This window comes from Nicotiana sylvestris, chromosome 2 (genome assembly GCF_000393655.2).
Source record: "Nicotiana sylvestris chromosome 2, ASM39365v2, whole genome shotgun sequence".
Lineage (NCBI taxonomy): Eukaryota > Viridiplantae > Streptophyta > Magnoliopsida > Solanales > Solanaceae > Nicotiana > Nicotiana sylvestris.
This window is the reverse complement of record NC_091058.1, coordinates 162,800,008-162,819,921: the sequence shown is the minus strand read 5'-3', so window position 1 is coordinate 162,819,921 and position 19,914 is coordinate 162,800,008. Positions and strand designations below refer to the sequence as shown.

Genomic DNA, 19,914 nt, shown 5'->3' with positions numbered 1-19,914 from the left:
GTCTGGGTGCATCTCTGCAGGGTATCGTACAGCTGGTCTCTCTCCCTAAAAATTTGGGTACATTTGGCCTGGGATTCAAACCCACAGCCGTAGATGTGAAAATGGCTAGAAAGTTGAAACAGAGAGTGTGGGCACTTCCAAAGCCTATCCCACATCTCTCCAGGTCGTTTGTCAAACTCGGTGCTAGGAAACGCCCTGTGACAATAGTTCCTAGTTCTGTGGTTGACGTTGAGGAAGAGTTAATTGAAAGGTTTGAGAGGTTGTTCAATAATGTGAACATGGGGGAAGTTGGAGAAGGTTCCAGCAAAGCAGATGTGCAGTTTGTCGGGCCAAATGCAAAGCTTAACAATTGGGAGGCTACTCCTCTCCCTACCCGAAAGGAGTTTTGGTAGTTTGCTTTGATTTTCTTTTAGTTTATCTGGATTATTCCAGGGTTGTAATTCAGATTCTATGTTTCATCCGTTTGGATATATAAACCTTGTTATCTTTTATTTTCAATGAAATGCAATTTCCTTTTTCATAATTCCTGATAGTTTTACTTTTGTTTTTCTTTTCTTCCTTGTACAGTTCTTTTTATGCAGGTTTCAATGACATGACATTCGTGTGCAATCTTCGGCCCAATCTTAAAAGTCAATCTAATTTTGAAATAATAATTCAAGAAATAGAGTGTGATGATGAATTAGAATATGATGAGGATGAGGCCTTTGAAGATATTAGTAAGGAGTTAAATCATTTTGAAGAAAAAACTCAAGCCTAACCTGAGTGATACAGAAGTACTCAATTTAGGCGACCCAGATAATGTCAGAGGAACTAATATAAGTGTCCATCTTGAACAGCAAATCAGGGAAGGGATAATTAAAGCATTATTTGAATACAAAGATATTTTTGCATGGTCATATGACGACATGCCTGGTCTAAGCACTGACTTAGTGGTTCACAAATTGCCCACTGACCCGACATTCCCTCCCGTCAAACAGAAGTTGAGAAAGTTCAAAACTGACATGAGTGTGAAGATTAAAGAAGAAGTCACAAAACAGTTTGATGCAAAGGTCATTCGAGTCAAGCGGTATCCCACTTGGTTAGCCAATGTTGTGCCTGTGCTAAAGAAGGATGGTAAGACCTGAGTGTGTGTTGATTACCGTGATCTTAACAAGGCAAGTCCAAAGGACAACTTCCCACTGCTGAATATCCACATTTTGATTGATAATTGTGCCAAGCATGAGATTGGATCTTTTGTGGATTTCTATGCGGGCTATCATAAGATCTTAATGGATGAGAAAGATGCGGAAAGACGGCATTCATCACGCCATGGGGGACACACACTGCTACCGGGTACTGCCATTCGGTTTGAAAAATGCTGGGGAAACTTACATGAGGGCAATGACGACCATATTTCACGACATGATACACACGGAGATTGAGGTTTATGTGGATGATGTGATCATAAAGTCTAGGAAGCAGTCTGACCATGTCAAAGATTTAAGGAAATTTTTCCAAAGGCTTCGCAAGTACAATCTTAAGCTTAATCCCACCAAATGCACATTTGGTGTTCCATCTGGAAAATTGCTAGGATTCAAAGTCAGTCGTCGAGGTATTAAATTGGATCCATCAAAGATCAAGGCTATCCAGGAATTGCCGCCTCCAAGGAACAAGACTGAGGTAATGAGTCTGTTAGGGAAGCTGAACTACATCAGCAGGTTTATTGCTCAGCTTACGACAACTTATGAGCCTATCCTCAAGCTGTTGAAGAAGGATGTTGTGGTCAAGTGGACAGATGAGTGTTAAGAAGCATTTGATAAGATAAAGGGTACTTGTCGAACCCATCTGTGTTGGTCCCACCAGAACCCAGGAGACCTTTGATTCTGTATTTGACGGTCTTGGACAATTCTTTTGGTTGTGTGTTGGGTCAGCATGACATCAATGGCAGGAAGGAGCAAGCCATCTATTATCTTAGCAAGAAGTTCACATCTTATGAGGTTAAGTACACTCACCTTGAAAGGACATTTTACGCCCTAACTTGGGTAGCACAGAAGTTGAAACATTATTTGTCATCTTACACTACTTACGTCATTTCTCGCTTGGAACCGTTAAAGTACATCTTTCAGAAGCCTATGCCCATAGGGAGGCTCGCAAAGTGGAAGATCTTGCTCACAGAATTTTACATCATCTATGTGACTCGGACTGCGATAAAATCCCAAGCATTGGCTGACCATTTGGCCAAGAACCCGGTGGATGGAGAATATGAACCTTTAAAGACTTACTTTCCTGATGAAGAGGTGATGCACATTAACGAATTGGAACAAGTTGAAAAGTTGGGTTGGAAACTTTTCTTTGATGGGGATGCTAACATGAAAGGCGTTGGGATAGGAGTCGTACTTATTTATGAAATAGGGCATCACTACCCTTTTACGGCTCAGCTTCATTTCTACTGTACCAACAATACGGCCGAATACGAGTCATGCATTTTAGGTCTGAGGTTAGCTGTAGACATGGGTGTCCAAGAAGTCTTGGTCTTGGGAGACTCGGACCTTCTGGTGCACCAAATTCAAGGAGAATGGGAAACACGGGATTTAAAACTCATATCATACCGACAATATTTACAGGATCTTTGTCAAAGGTTTCGATCAGTAGAGTTCAGGCATATTCCAAGGATCCATAATGAGGTTGCCGATGCTTTTGCTACTCTGGCATCAATGTTACATCATCCAGATAAGGCTTATGTTAACCATTTGCATATTCAGGTCTACGATCATCATGCTTACTGTAACATGGTGGAAGAAGAACTTGATGGTGAGCCATGGTTCCATGACATTAGGGAGTACATTAGAATAGGTGTATATCTGATACAGGCCACGGGGAATCAAAAGAGATCAATTTGTCGTTTGGCAAGTGGATTTGTCTTCGGTGGGGGAGTTTTGTACAAAAGGACTCCAGATCTTGGATTGTTAAGATGCATAGATGCTAGACAGGCCACGACTATCATAACCGAAGTACATTCTGAAGTCTGTTGACCACATATGAGTGGGTATGTTCTGGCAAAGAAAATTCTTCGAGCGGGTTATTATTGGCTCATCATGGAGTGAGATTGTATCAGTTTTGTGCGCAAGTGTCATCAATGTCAAGTGCACGGAGATTTGATATATTCTCCGCCATCTGAATTGCACACAATGTCTGCACCATGGCCCTTTGTTGCTTGGGGTATGGATGTCATCGAACCAATTTAGTTGGCAGCCTCCAATGGGCACAGGTTCATTCTAGTAGCCATTGATTATTTCACCAAGTGGGTTGAAGCTAAAACTTTCAAGTTTGTGACCAAGAAAGCAGTGGTCGATTTTGTTCATTCAAATATCATTTGTCGGTTGGGGATCCCAAAGGTGATCATCACAGATAATGGTGCTAATCTCAACAGTCATTTGATGAAGGATGTATGTCAACAGTTTAAGATTATGCATCGCAATTCCACCCCATACCGCCCCAAGGCGAATGGAGTAGTCGAGGCAGCCAACAAGAACATAAAGAAGACACTTCGAAAAATAGTAGAAGGTTCCAGACAATGGCATGAGAAGTTATCCTTTGCTTTGCTAGGTTACCGCACTACTGTTCGCACTTCAGTAGGTGCAACTCCTTATTTGTTGGTATATGGCACTGAGGCAGTGATACCCGCGGAAGTTGAAATTCCATCAATCGGATTGTTGCTGAAGCCGAGATTTTTGATGATGAGTGGGTTAAAACCCGCCTAGAGCAATTGAGTTTGATGGATGAGAAAAGATTGGCAGCAGTATGCCATGGCTAGTTGTATCAAAAGAGAATGGCAACAGCATACAACAAGAAGGTGCGCCCCCGGAAGTTGAAATTCCATCCCTTCGGATTGTTGCTGAAGCCGAGATTGATGATCATAAGTGGGTCAAAACCCGCCTAGAGCAATTGAGTTTGATGGATGAGAAAAGATTGACAGCAGTATGCCATGGCTAGTTGTATCAAAAGAGAACGGCAAGAGCATACAACAAGAAGGTGCGCCCCCGGAAATTTGAAATGGGTCAGCAAGCGTTGAAACACATCCTTCCACATTAGGTTGAGGCGAAAGGCAAGTTTTCCCCAAATTAGCAGGGGCCGTTCATCGTAACGAGAGTATTGTCCAATGGTGCTTTGTATTTAACAAATATAGAAGGCAAATGTGTAGATATGGATATTAATTCTGATGCAATCAAAAGATATTATGTATGATTTCTTTGGTTTAAATCGTGTTTGTTTGTACTTGGCATGTTTTGAAGATTGGAATGACGAAGGCATTTTGTTCTGCTATCTAAACACATTATCCTTTGTTACCCTTTTGAGCTCTATTTATTTCCTCTCATACCCCTCTTTTGGAATCAGTAACAAAATTCAGAAACGTGAACGCACAAGCTAAGTAAAGGAAAAGAGAAAAAAAAAGATAAGAGAATAGAGAAGGAAAAGAGAGAAAAGATAAGAGAAAAGAGAAAGAAAAGAATGAAGATGAGTGGGAAAAATAAGAAAAAGGAAAAAAAGAGAAGAAGGAAAAAAGAAGAAGAGAAGAAAATAAAGAGAGAAAAGAAAGAGAAAAATCCCAACAACAAAGTAACTCCTATGACATGAACTACATTTGACCTATTTCCTTTTAAGGATACGTAGGCAGCCTCACGGTTCGGTCCCATCAAAATAAAAATCCAAAAGTCCCCAAACAAAGAAACTGGGCAGAAGTTGTGGTTATTGTAAGAAATATGATTCCAAAAGTTGTAATTTTTGAACCCTGTTGAGTTGTTTTGAGCCTTTTGATATCCTTTCCTTCTAACCCCATACAAAAGCCCACATTACGGTTCAAAGAAAAACCTTCCGATCAGTCTTCGAAAGATGCCGAGTTGAGCAAGTAAGGTGATTCATATCAGGGGCAACACTCCGGTCTAAGCAAGAAAAATGAAAAAATGAGAGAATCTTATTGGTGAAAACCCTCGTGGGCACTGTAAGGAGACGAAAGCTAAGAGAAATCAAAAATGAGAGGGTCCTATTGGTGAAAATTCTCACGGGCACTGTAAGACAAAAGTGAGTTGAGAGACGAACAAATGAGAGAGGTTTGTTGGTGAAACCCCTTCAAGGCATCGCAGGCCGAACAAGGTTAGTGATTGGGCAGAGAAATTGGGTCATGAAGATCATGGGGCACAAGTATGACAACTGAAAATTGATTGGTTGGACAGGCTAAGCTGATTAATCCGAAATGCATTTCATGATCATTGGTACCAACTGCTTCACTCAGATAAGTCTTTCTTCTTTTTCTCCTTCACACAGTCATCCAGTTTTGGATTTTTCTTCTTTATTCCTATCTCTCAAGGTCATTGCATTTCATTTCTGCTGGTTTTAGTTTTCTCTAAGATTTTTCCAATGTCAGCCTTGTTTAAGCAAGTAAGAAAGGATTTCAAAGCTCACTACCAGCTTCCAAAATTGCAGAAAGCATAGCGCGGCCAAAGCATGCCAGAGATAGTATGATGTAAAGTAGGATATAAAGTGTCAGTGGAAGGTCCATCGGTAGAATGGTTTGTAATTTCATAGGAGATGCAGAAGTTCAGATAGAAGGGTCAGAAATGTAAAACAACGGTTTGGGTATAGAGCACCCGGGTCATCCAGGTTCCTGCGGTTGGGGATCAGTCAGAACGTCAAAATTGGGCCAGTTCAGGGAAACCAGTCAAAACAAAGCACAACAGTGGAGAGGCTACCTTCAGCAAGAATGCCACAAACTAACCACCACATTTTAAAACTAACAAAAATTTTCTTTGATTTGAAACAGGGACAGAAAATTTCATTTCGGAGAAACCCTCAGTAAAGAAAAGCAACTACCAGACAGGTTTGACCATAACTTCTCAGGACCCTCCTGAATAATGGGGCCTAGCTTAAAATTCAAAACATTCATGAGTAACAAAGCTTTACCTTGAGGAAATGTAAGTCGGTTTCGAAGTATTCATTCTTAGGATAGGGTTTAATTTAAAAAATTTCAGGACCCTCCTGAATAATGGGACCTAGCTTTAAGATTTCCATTAGATAACAAGATTCAGTGTAAGTTCTATTGTAAGGAAGTACAATTCAACCTAAAAAGTTGACACTCTTAAGATAAGACTTGATTTTGAGTTTCAGGAACCTCTTGGATAATGGGATTTAGTCGTAAGACCTTCATAGATAACGAGATTTAGCGAAAGTCATACCTTTAGAAACATAATTTATCTTTAAAATTGTCATTTAACTAAAGGTTTTCAGGACCCTCCCAGATAATGGGATTTAGCTTTTAAATTCTTAGAGCTTTTGGGTACTATGATTCGATTAACACTCACAGATGTTCCCGATATCTAACTAGGGCAGAACAATTTCTTTTGTTTTGTTTGTTTTGTTGTAATCAGGTTCACAAGCAGCAGTTTCAGAGGAGTCAGTTCAAGTGTTGGAAATCAAGTGCCTACCTAGAGAATAAAGGGAAAGCAGTAAGGTTAAAAGGAGTTCAGCAATCAGGAGCCCACCTGAAGAATGAAGGGAAGCGACAATTCGAGTGTTGGTAATCAGGAGCCCGCCTAGAAAATGAAGGCTTCAAGTGTTGGCAGTCGGGAGCCCACCTGAAGAACGAAGGAAAGTAATGCAAGTGTTGGTAATTAGGAGCCTGCCTGGAGAACGAAGGGAAGCAGCAATTTGAGTGTTGGTAATCAGGAGCCTACCTGAAGAACGAAGGGAAGCGGCAATTCGAGTGTTGGTAATCAGGAGCCCGCATGGAGAACAAAGGGAAGCAGCAATTCAAGTGTTGGTAATCAGGAGCCCTCCTGGAGAACGAAGGGAAGTTGCAGTTCAAGTGTTGGTAATCAGGAGCCCACTTGGAAGAACCAATGGAAAGTAGCAATGTTTGAAGGAAGACGATTCAAGTTCAGCAATCAGGTGTCCGCCTGAACAACAAAGAAAAAGCACCTCAGAGTACAATTCAAGACAACAACAAAGGAATCTCACCGGGAGAGTACAAGTCAACAGAGCAGCAGAAATTGCAAGATCAAGTTTAAAGATATAGATAGGATTCTTGTAATAATAGGTCATAGTTTAAACTAGTTCTTTTACTTTGTCTTAGGTTAATAAGGAGTTCATTAAGCAGTAGCAGCAGCCGCAATAGTGAAATCACAGCTTCATGGTAGTCCCAGCTACCGAAACTTTCTGAACTACGCTGACCTGATTCCTTTATAGTCAAGGATCTATAGGCAACCTCGGAAGTAGGGTACGGTCAAATCTTTCAAAAATGCTTCCCACAGAGTATTCAAATGGGCAAAAATCGCTCGTATCCGCTCACCTTATCTTTGCACGAAAACTCTTCATATATATCCGAGCAAAGAGGGGCGGTTGTGAGCACGTGATTTTCTCCCTATGTGAATTACTCCCATAAATTCAAGAAAATAAATTTTTCCCATTATTTGCAATTTCGTAGATTGTCTGTAGCATTTTGTTAAATTGTTCGCATTTGTCTGTGCATGTTTAGTTCATTTTATTAATGAAAGAAAATATAAAAAATGCATCGCATTTGCATTTAGGATTTAATTCTACATTTTTAGGTTAATTAGCAATTTAGTTGTCTTATAAAAATGATTAAAACCACAAAAATAACTCATTTTTGCATTTAGCTTCGAATCTTATAGTTTACTTTTAATTTGGCAATTAATTAGTTGTTGTAAATATTATTTTTTAGTAATTAGCTTAATTTGGTAAAATATTTGGTTTAAGAGCAATTTAGGATTTAATTTTATTTGAAAAGGAAAAAGAAATTTTTTTTTGATTAAAAGTAGTGAAAAGGTTAAATAACAAGGGCTATTTTTGGGCCAATTTCGTACCAGCCCAAAATTTCTACTCAAATACATGTCCAAAACCGGCACAGATCCGCCTTCAACCCGGTCCACTCCAGTTATAGACCCAAATGACATTGTTCTATCTCACTTTGATCTTAGCCGTTGGATCTCACCAATCAAACGACCCGGAAATGGGTCACATTTTCTATTTAACTGTCCTAACCCCTACCTCCCCCCTTTCTCTAATCGTCTCTCTCATTCCTAATCTTCAGAGAATCCTATCCAAACGCTAGCGCCGCCCTGTTTCTCCACCACTTTAGGCTGGCGGAGCCACCCCCAAATCACCCCAAATTAACACCCTAGAATCCCCATGGTTCCCTCTCCCCAAATCTCTAACTCTTTTCCCTCGAATTTATCCCGAACCCGTCGAATCTGGACTTGAAATTGAACCCTAAAAATCCAGAAAAATCCCCAAATCGAGATTTCAGTGGAATTTTAGGTCTAATTTGATTTTATTCGTGTATTCTTGATAAGAACAAACGATTAATGTCAAAGTCGATCAAAGATTTGAAGGCTCTTTCCAATTCTTTACTGTCCGAGATATTTTAGGTATTTTTCCTTTGCTTTTGTTATCTTTCCCTCATTTTGCTTTCATTGTGTCTTTCTATCTTCTTCCTCTTTCTCTTCCTCTTGATTCCTTTTTATTTTTCTAGTTTCTCTAGAGTTGTTTGTTTATGCATGTTAGTTTTGAATCTTTTTCTTTAATTAGTGTGTTTAATTTGTTAATTAGCTTAGTTTAGATTTGTTAACTTAGTTAATTCTAGTTAATAAGTCATTTAGTCTAGATTTTTAATTATCGAAATCAGTTCAGTGTTATTCTGTGCTTATAGATTTTTAGTTGGTTAATTTGTCGTTTGGGCTTTGGGTTGTCTCTGATCCATTTGCAAAGAGCAGCCTATCCAATTGGGTTTAGATTATTGGGTCAACTTGAACCATGAGATTTCTTAAGGTAAAAACATGGATCCTAAGGGGTAAATTAGGAAATCTAGGTGAGGGAATCTCTCCTAACAGACTTGCGAAACTTCTAGGAAGTTGGAGATTGGGGTTATTTTGGAAAACTGGTTTTTAATAAGGGTACTTGAGCAAAAACCAAAATTGCAAAAGGTTTGAAGTGCAAAAATGAGCTTATTTTTGCAGCCCTAGAAGCTTGCCTATAAAGGCAACCTTATTTGAGGTTCAAGAGGGATTTTTTTGAGAAAAAAAAAAGAGAACATTAAAAATCAGAAATGGCTAAGTCTGAAAGGTTTTGAAAGAACAATTGAATTTCCTGCATTTTCCTTAATCAGAAATTGATTCAATTCTGCCACAAATCGCATAGTTAACCTGGGCAATTGAGTCTCCATAGAATGGTCTTCAGTGTTTTTTTTCCTACTGGTGTGAAGAAGTTGTGTTTTGCTCAGATTTTCTAGCTTTTTACTGTTACATTGATGCTGATATTGTTCTGCGGCTGCTGATCCCTCATTCTTTTTACTTTCTTTGCTTTTCCAGGTATCTCTTGGACCCATAAACAACATGTGAACTGTGAATCTACACTTTGAATGTGAAACACTTTGGATACAGGTTGAATCTCAAACTTATTTCTTCAATTTCTGTATAACTATGTATATAAACCCTATATTATGCATGTTAGTCTAGCCCTTTCTCATGTTGCTAAAGTCTTGTAAAGTGAATCCATCTTTGCTCGTTGGTCTGATTCTGAGAGGGTTTGAGTATGAGGTTTGGATTCAAATGAATTGAAGTTTTGATCATATATGTTACAAAGTTATTGAAATGGTTATTTGGACATATGTGTGTCATGAGATCACTGTAAATAGAAGTTCAGGTTTGAGCATGTTATTCGTATAAGCTTGTTCATTTGTTAATAGTTAGCTACTGTTGTTTGTAACTATTGGGGTTTGCTTTCTTAAGATATTGTTGGATGTGCACTCATGATGAGCTACTGTTGAGCATGTTAATGGGTTTAGCTATTATTGAATACGTTAGTAGTCTGAATCATTCTATCCTTTAAAAATTGTACAAATGGTAATGTTGTTTCTTCTCTTATGCGAATTTGCTCTTTTAAAACCAGTTTGAGGTTGGTTTTTGAACCAGCATAATTTGGTTTGTTCTAGTTATGCATTCCCATAGTATCCTGTTGGTATGAGGTTTTGGTACTTTTAATTGAGAATTTCAAATTCAGTTTAGTATCTTGTTTTACTGTAGCATGTTGTTTATATCATGATAGTCTTAGACGTTTTTGGTTGATTCCATACATTCAATGTTGTCAATTTGGGGTTTAACATGGGCATACAATAGGCAATTCATCGAAATGGGCCTCTTCGGCTTGTTCTGCTATGTTGCCGTCTCTTTTGGCTTACTCCTGGGCCCCTCACATATTGCCTATCTAACTGGGCTTGGCCTATTTGAGGCTATAAGGCCTGTTGCTGGCCTTAGTCTCACCAAATAATCAGGCGGTCAGTTAATTGTTAGCCCATTAAGCATTAAGTTTAGTGAACATTAGCTTGAACTAAAGGATGCAAATTCCCTTAGTCTTCTAGTTAATGAATTAACCCTTTTCATTTATTAGACTTGAGGTGTGCCGTAAAAAAAAATAGATAACTCGTGGCCCTCGGATAGTTAATTTGAATCCTTTAGAAATTGAGGTGTGCCATTAGCAAACTTTCCATGTCCCTCACAAATTTGAAAGTGCCTAGTTGCTTTAGGCGCGCTATTTTAAAAATTAATTTCCTAAACTCAGGTGTGCATTTCATGTGACCCAACTCCAATTCTCAATAATGTTAGATAAAATGTGTTGTGGACCGCAAGTGCATTTCATGTGGAGTGGTCCAAGGCACATTTTAAATAGTGTTGAATCTTCTTAAAAATGATTAAAGGCGGTTAATAAATTAAAATCTACCATAGGCTACAACATGTTTTAAAATCAGATAATAGGCCAATTATAATAGTTTGAGCGACCGTGCTAGAACCACGGAACCCAAGAATGCCTAACACCTTCTTCCGGGTTAACATAATTCCTTACCCGAATTTCTGTGTTCACGGACTATAGAATAGAGTCAATCTTTCCTAGATTCAGGATTCGAACCGGTGACTTGGGACACCATAAACTATCCCATGTGGTGACTCTGTATTTAAAATGAATAATCTCATTTCGATTGTCACTTTAAATTGGAAATAACACCCTTATACCCCTTTTGGGGGTAGTAAAAAAGAGGTGTGACAGCAGTGAGGAGCCTGCAGGTGCAGCCCGCAAAAGCGAGGAAAGAGGTCGCAGGTGCGGTCTGGGACATGAAGGACATAGGTTGCAGATGCAACTTAAGAACCGCAGAAGTGGACCACATTTGCGAAGAGTGGAGCACAGGTGCGGCTCCTAGGGGTTTAATGAAATCTCGAAGGTGCGGGTCACCAATCGCAGAAGAGGGACCGCAAATATGGCCCTATGATCGCATAAGCGGTAAACGCTGGGCACATATATGAAAAATCGAGGGTTTGAGTTCATAACTTGGAAAACCAAATTCGAGCTTGGTGAAATGCAATTCTATGGGGATTTTGAAGAGAATATCATTGGGTAATGATTCCTAACCCCTTTTTGATTGTATTCCATTAATATAAGCTTAATTTCATCATTTAAATTCGGATTTTGGGTGAAAATTGGGAAGAATTGAGAAAAGTTCCCCAACAAAGTTTTTGGGTTTAGATCGAGGTTTTGGTATCGAATTTGAGTGACTTTGGTATGTTTAGATTCGTGAGTGAATGGGTGTTCATAATCCATAATTTTTACCCAATTCCGAGACGTGGGCCCGAAAGGTTTTTTGGGCGTTTTCTATTTTGTTACCTTAGCTTAGATTCCCTTAGCTAAATTCATTGTTTGTAGTTATATTTACATTATGAAATTGATTTGATTAGATTTGGGACACTCGGATTTGGATACTCGTGGCAAGAGCGCGATTTCGGATTGATTTGAGCTAGTTCGAGGTAAGTGGCTTGCCAAACCTTGTGTGGGGGAACTCTCCTTAAGATTTTGGTACTGTTTTTATATGAGTGTCGTGTATGTGAGGTGACGAGTGCGTACATGTGCTAATTTTTTAAAAACCCCATTTTCATTAAGTAAATATCTGTCTTACCTGCTTTAACTGATTACCTGGACTTTATGTAGCATGTTTAGAGTAGAAATTCCCTGTTTTCCTGATACGAACTTGAATAGAATTGTAGGATTCTTTCCTGATACTGTTGTGTGTTTACTTTGGGATTAAGGATCGGTATTCTAGGAGATCCCCCTGCATGTTTACTTTGAGACTATGGATTGGTATTCCGGAAAATCCCCCCTGCATGTTTACTTTGGGACTACGGATTGGTATTCCGGGAGATCCCCCTACACATTTATAATTGGGACTACGGGATAAGATATCGAGTGATCCCCCTATACCAGATATTTACTTTGGGACTACAGATTAGTATTTCGGGAAATTCCCCTGCACATTTATGATTCGGACTATGGGACGATATCCCGGGAGATCCTCTGTACATTTACATTTGGGACTATGGGACGATATCCTGGGAGATCCCCTGTTGCTATCTCTATATACTTAATTATATTCTTTCTGTGATTTTATTTCTTATCGACTGTTAGTATTTTTATTATACTGTCATATTTCATAATGTCTTACCTTGTTATAAGCATATAACCAGTAGGGCTCTAACCTTCTTCTTCACTACTCGATCGAGGTTAAGCTTGGCCCTTATTGGGTACTGATGTGGTGTACTCATGCCCTTTCTTGCACATGTTTTTGGTGTGCAGATCCAGGTTCTTCTGAATAGCCTCTTCTTTCTTTCTTCTTAGTGCACCTCCCGTACCACTCTGAATAGCCTGGGTGGTGGCCTTGAGTGCCGAGTAGTTCAAGATTTTGTCAGACCTCAGCCCCTCTTCTATCATGACCCCTATCTTGACCACCTCGTTGAAAGATTTTCCAACTGTTGTCACCAAGTGACCAAAGTAGGTTGGATCCAATGTTTGCAAGAAATAGTCCACCATCTCTCCCTCTCTCATGGGAGGATCGACTCTAGCTGCTTGTTCTCTCCAGCGGAACCCGAACTCGCGAAAACTTTCCCCGGGTTTCTTCCCAGTTCTTAATAATGTGAGACGGTCAGGGACTATCTCGAGATTGTACTGGAAATGACCTGCAAAAGCCTGCGCCAGATCATCCCAAGTATACCACCTACTGGAATCCTGCCTGGTATACCACTCTAGCGCAGATCCGCTCAGACTTTGGCCGAAATAAACTATCAGCAGCTCATCCTTGCCGCCTGCCCCTCTAATTTTACTACAGAATCCCCGCAAATGTGCAATGGGATCACCGTGCCCTTCATATAAATCAAACTTAGGCATTTTGAAACCAGCCGAGAGTTGGACGTCTGGGAAAGGGCACAGATCTTTGTATGCTACGCTGACCTAGTTGCCCAAACCATGCAGGTTCCTGAAGGACTGCTCCAGGCTTTTGAATTTTCTCAATACCTCATCATGTTCAGGGGCTTTAACCGGCTTTTCAATCTCTGCCGGTACCTCCAAGTGTGGATTGTAAGCCTGTGGTTCGGGTGCATGGAATGTAGGCTCAGGGGGATAGTATTGCGTATCGTGAGCTTGAAACAAGGGCTCACTGATCGTTCTTTGAAAGGGGGCTGATGTGGGTCCCACAAAAATGGGAATATTGGGTGTTGGGAGAGGTTGATGGGGTGGTGGAGCTTGGGAATCATGAGGGCTTCTTTCTTGATGATAACGGGGGTTTGGGAGGCTTGTGGAAGGGCCGGAGTGAGGGTATTCCAGCGTGGGTCCCAGTGTTTCAGGGCTCTTTTGTGTTTTGGCTATGGCTAGCTGCATTGCGTTCATCTCTAGTCCCATCCTTTCAATCTTTTCCATCGCTTCTTTTAACAACTGGCTCATCGGCCTTTCTTCCTCATTGCTATTCTCTGAGGTAGTCATGCTTGTTGCTATCGGTCCTTTGGATCTGGTTTGATAAAAGTGTGTTGCCAGAGTTCTTTAACAACTAACTTGTCTGGAACAGACAACAACAAACTTTGTTAGCGTTAGAGCTTAACAGATTTGATCATATCACATAGAGGATGCAATGCTCCTAGGCATTTAACCGTTTCTACATGCTTTGCTTCGAACAACATGCGTCATCCCGACTTTCTTTTTAGGCTTCTGGCTATGTTTTTATTTTGCGGTAAAAATGCGACCGGATCCGATGAGGATTGCCTACGTATCACGATGCCGCGTGAATCAGATCATTACGTAGTTCAAAACACAAATGAGCGTAAAAGCAAACAACCTTTTATTGTTGAAATGGTCTATTACAAACTACATTTTGCAAAAGAAAGAGCAAACTTTGAAAATAAGCCTAGACTCAAAAATAGACCAAAAATCATCCTGATGAAAAAAACAGGCAGAAGGTGCTAAGATACAGACTTGACTTATGAGTACATTATGGTTTTGAAAATTGGTGTCCGCGGGGCATCGTTCGGCCTTGCCGCGGTCCTAGGTGCGAGATCCCTCTCAAGTTGCTCCAGCTCATGCATAGTCTGCTTGACATAACCCATCACTACCGAGAAGACGGTAACGCTGGTCATGTTCTCACATCGTAGACATCGTCTGGTGATGGCATGGGCAATGGCCTTGATCCTATCTCTGGTTTGCTTCTTCTCCATGAGTAGGCGTTTTATCTGATCACTACATATCTTGAATGCCTGAGCATCCTGTACATGCTGATACTTCAGTTGCCGTACTTCTAACTTCATCTGGGCCAACAAGTCGTACCAGTATCTGCTCTCAATTTGGAAATCCTTGGCCTGATTAGCTGCTCTAATCTCAAGTGTAGCCATCTCTCTCTTCATTTTAGCAACAGTTTTCTCGTGGTCGCCTTCCAATTGATTCAAGTATCGGCGATGCTTATCTGCTCTTGTATCCCATTGTGCCCTGAGCTCTGTTATGACGTTCTTAGATTTCTCTAAATCCTCTTGCCATTCCCTGACTTTGCCTTTTAGCCTTTTTATCAACTGCTCATCTGATCGACGCCTTGGCTGCTTATCCGCATCCATCCTTATCTGTTTGATCTGTGCTCTGAGCATTTCGTTTTCCTGAATTAACTTGTTCTGCTCTCCCAGATCGGTAGCAACTTGCACATTGTGCTCATATTTCAAGCTTTCCACTTGTTGCTTCAACCTGCTGATTTCGGCGCAATAGCCTCTTTCTTTCGCTAACCAATCCCACTGCTTTCGCAACGATTCGGCGAAATTCAGGATGTGGGGTCTCTTAGCTGGCCTTTCATGCTCAAGTTCCCTTCTATACCATGCAAGGTAACCTGGTGCCGTCTCACCTTTGGCTCGATCCCGTACGCAAGCATCTGATTTCAAATATTGACACTCACTCCAGATTTGGCGAATTTTCGCTTCTGGAAACTGTCCATCGGGACTTATCTCAACTGCTTGAGTGCTAAGATCTTCCTCATGAGGTACTGTCTGGCATCTTCCGAGCTGTCTCAAAAATCGGCAAGGCGCGTAAGGTTGAATGCTCTTAATCCCCATCAGTAAGAAATGAGTCTTAGCTGCCGGCATATATATGACTTCATCAACAGGCAACCATCCCAGCGTCCATTGTATTTGGCTGGCAGTAAGAGCTTGGAAGAACGAGGTCCATGCCAGGACTCCTTTGGGCAAACTGTTCTCTTTGGTTCTTGTGTAAAATTCTTCTATACAAGTCTTTTCCGGGGAACCATGGCTCAAAATCTCGGAACGATGGCAGAGGTGCTCGGTCATCCACATTTGTAGGAGCAAGTTACAACCTTCGAAAAATTTTCCCCCAGCTTTACAAGCTGTGAGGGCTCGGAAGATGTCAGATACCACCATAGGTACGAGAGTACTGTCACTTTGCGTGAGTAAGGTGCTGATGACCCCGGATATCTTCAAATCAATGTTTCCGTCTTTACTTAGAAATACCAGAAGGCCCAGGAACATCATCATGAAGGCTACCCGTCTGTGTTTGTCCCACTTCTGACGAATACCTTTGCTGCACAGTTTTTTGATTGGATTATTGAATCCCTCTTCATGACCGTACCTATCATATATGAAGCATGGAGTGCAAAAACCGGCAGCCAGATCCGGGTTGTGGACCGTTCTGGGTATCTTCAGTGAATCGAGGAACCGATGTACCGTGACAGCTCTTGGGGCGACCAAGTATTTTTGCTTTAACGGAAGTTCAGCAATTCTGATGTACCCAGCCATTTCTTCCAAAGTCGGGGTGAGTTCAAAATCAGAGAAATGGAAAACACTGTGCGCCGGGTCCCAGTAGGTAACCAAAGCTCTTATGATATCTCCCCGAGGTTGGATTTCCAACAAACCCACGAGACCTTTCAAATATTTCTTGACCTCATTTTGTCCTTCAACACCTAGATCATTCCACCATAGCCGTAACTTGACAGGAATTTTGGTCATTATTGAAAAAAGTTCATTTTGCATCGTGCTCATCCTGCACATTTATTAAGGTGGTTTTAACAAAATGACTTGACTCAATAATATTTTACAAAGGGGATCAAGTTTTGAACACGGCCTTTAAGTACTTCGGGGACGAAGATTTTAAGGCCGTGTGGGTCAACTGGACAAAAATACTAAACAAGACCCAAAGGTGGCTGTTTTATGCAAAGTCAGCCTTCCGGCGTCCCTTTCGGGAACATTCGGCTTTTTATAACAAAACAGCATCAACTGACTTATTTATGACTCTTTAAAATTTGACGCATTTTTTTTATTATTTATTTATTGATTTTGGCTATTTTAGCAAAAAATGGGGTTGAACCCGATGAGGGTTGCCTACGTATCTCACATCCGGTGAGAATCAAACCGGCGTAGTTCGGTACATCATGAATAGAAAAATCAATTAAACACAGAAAGCAAGAATATATTTTTCTTTTTGAAAAGAGATAAAGACTAAAGAAAATATATTTTTTTTTAAAATATAGAAAAGTTAAAAGAAACAACATTTTTTTTTTTGAATTACGAATTTTCCATTTTTTTTTTAAAATAAATACCCCTTTTTGAAAGTAATTAAAGAGAATATTTTTTGACCCTTTTTGCTAAATTTTGTTTTTTTTTTAGAAACCGGTCAGCATGCGGAACTGAAGCAAATAAATGCGCAAACAAGTAGGATGCAGCAGGATGGTCTTTTCATTTCAGGTTGCCTGTCCTAGACGGACCCAACCCCTGTGTTGAGTCCCCTAAGTCAAATGCAACATGATGCAAATAAGCGTTCCTACTAGGGATCCGGCATGAAGTTTCGTTATACTAGGTTTATAACCTGGGTATTTGTTCTAGACTGTGTACCCGAGCGGACAACTCGAGTCGAGGAGGGGGCTACGTACCGGGGACCCGCGAGATCGTCCGGCTTTGTAACTTGTCCGACCTCTTTCTTATTTCAGGTATTGACACTAACAGAATAGGGAGTCTCGACCAGCGAGCTTCTCCCCGGAGGTAAGAAGAGAAGGGTTTCGGCACAGTTTATATACAGTTCAGATAATATCAAAGCGGTAAAAGACAACATTTAGCACGTTATGCAAAAACATGTAATAAAGATCAGATAATAAAGCCAAATATAACAATTATTCTAAGCTCGAATTCTTGAACCCTGAACCAGTGGTTCTGGGTTACAGAAATCCCCAGCAGAGTCGCTAGAGCTGTCACACCTCCTTTTTCCGCCCCGCAGGGGTGCAAGGGAGTTTTTCCCAATTAAAGGACAATTGAAACGGGATTGGTTTAATTATTTCAGAGTCGCCACTTGGGAGATTTAGGGTGTCCCAAGTCACCAATTTTAATCCCGAATCGAGGAAAAGAATGACTCCATATTACAGTCTGCGTACCAGAAATCCGGATAAGGAATTCTGTTAACCCGGGAGAAGGTGTTAGGCATTCCCGAGTTCCGTGGTTCTAGCACGGTCGCTCAACTGTTATATTCGGCTTGATTATCTGATTTTATACAAATATGAACTTATGTGCAAATTTTAACTTTTTACCGCTTTTGTCATTATTATTATTTTACAAGAATTGCAACGTCGTGAAAACATATCTCGAACCACGTTACATCAATGCACCCGTGGTTATCGATATATCTCGACTCGGTTGAGATTTGGATTTGGGTCACATAAATGTGCACCCGAATTAAGGAAAATAAATTGTTAAAGGCGCGCCTAAAGCAACTAGCGTCTTGTTATTTTGGGGAAGGTCGTAAAAATTCGTTAGATGGCACATCCCAAATTCTAAATACTTTAATATATACATACATTTAGAGGGCCCCGCAGCTTTGTACATTTTTGTTTGTCGAGGCTCGTCTTATTCTAAATTTTTAAAAGGAATTTGCGACGTCATGGACACGCATCTCGAACCACGTCACAATCAATGTACCCGTGATTAGAAACACATCTCGAATCCGTCGAGATTTGGATTTGGGTCACATAAATGTGCACCCGAATTTAAGAAGGTAAAATTATTAAATACGCGCTTAAACAGGCTATCGCGTCATTATTTCGGGAGGGTCGTGAGATTTGCTAAACGACCCACCTGGGAAACTGAATGCTTCGATATATACATTTAACGAGGCCCCGCAGCTTGTGCATTTTTATTTGTCGAGGCTCATCTCGTCCTTATTTTAAAAGGATATCCTATAGCAACTACGTTTCTTGTCGCGTTTGTCTCTACTAATTGAAAACAGAGATAGTCCTAGTTAATTACATGCTTGCAAGTTATCTATAACAGAATTCCGAGTGCTTGCGCAAAATCAGAAGCACGGCCACGTACGCAATCAGCCAAACGAATATTAATGGCCCAAACCCAACCCAAGCAGTAGCGGTTGGGCCTGGGCCACTATTTTTCGCTGGGAGCCTGCTTGATTCGCTCGACTTGGGCTCAAACTTCGTGAGGTTGAGATTGCAAGCTTTGTGTTCTTTGTCTTAAAGCATGGTTTACCAGTTATATGAGGCAATTTATCAGAAAGGAAAGAACTTAACTAGTAGTGTACGGTTTTCATGCTTGGCATACATTACAGAATTATACTACACCATTAAACTAAATCTAAGATACAACCTACTGCATTGGGCATGCTTTTATCTACCAGCCTGCATATACAATTGGATGTCAAATTACCCTACATTTACAGTTGCTATGTGTTAAAGCTAACCCAGTATCCGAACAAAATACAAGCTATCATACATCCCGGATCATTCAGTGTACAGGCTATACATAAAATAAATGATCTTCAACCCTTTTCTTTGTATTCATACTCAACTTCAGATTACATTGACAGTATTAGTTGTCTACCTGGTATAGAGGAACAAAAGAAGAAGGGAAATGATCAGCTGAGTAGTACACAGCAAACAACAGCAGCAAAAACAGACACACAGCAACAATGGAGCAACAATGCAGTAACAGCAGCAGTTTCCACCACGAGGAAAACCCAATAGTTGGTCGAGCACCAAACTAACAGTCCTAAAAACAGAGTAATGAACCAGCAAAAACAGCAGAGTATTCAAAGTAACCACACCAACAGTTTAACAATCACGAGCAGCTCAAAAGGGCAAAACAACAGAACTTGGCCAAGACAGCTTGACCAATGTGAACTCTTATGTAGTTTATAGACAATGTTTGGTTACAATATCCTCTGAATTTATGTTTCTTTCTTTCAGTTTTTTCCAGAAAAAAAAAACCTCCTCTCTTTCAAAAAAGAATCCCCCTTCTTATAGCCTAACCTCAGCACTTTACAGCCTGCTGGACAACTCAAAATTCCCCCCTCCCTGTTGTTTTTCCACTCAGTTAGTTTAAATAACAAAACTCCCATGAGATCCCTGACCGCCCCTCTCTCTTTTTGTTGTTAAAGTGTCCTAATCTCTTGTTTATTTAGCCAAAGTATGGGCAGCAGGAATATAATCTGATAGCACATGCTGTCCAATTATTTTAATTCCTTAACCGCTGACCATACGCATGCTGCCCACAATCTGAACCAAATAAACATGGC

General features: G+C 40.5%; 1 protein-coding gene across 1 annotated transcript; it reads left to right on the top strand.

Moving 5' to 3' along the window:
• The first annotated feature begins 1,281 nt into the window (after positions 1-1,281).
• Positions 1,282-19,363, top strand: LOC138885897 (uncharacterized). Its single transcript, XM_070166893.1, has 4 exons — positions 1,282-1,670; positions 1,928-3,002; positions 6,402-6,550; positions 19,207-19,363. Exons 1-4 carry the CDS (start codon positions 1,282-1,284, stop codon positions 19,361-19,363), a joined length of 1,770 nt encoding a protein of 589 aa, XP_070022994.1.
• The last annotated feature ends 551 nt before the right edge of the window (positions 19,364-19,914 follow it).

Coding starts and splice junctions, on each gene's coding strand:
- LOC138885897 (XM_070166893.1), top strand. CDS start 1,282: ATGCGGAAAGACGGCATTCATCACGCCATGGGGGACACACACTGCTAC. Junction 3,003..6,401: donor TAACCGAAGTACATTCTGAA/GTCTGTTGACCA, acceptor TGTTGTAATCAG/GTTCACAAGCAGCAGTTTCA. Junction 6,551..19,206: donor AAGCGACAATTCGAGTGTTG/GTAATCAGGAGC, acceptor TTACATTGACAG/TATTAGTTGTCTACCTGGTA.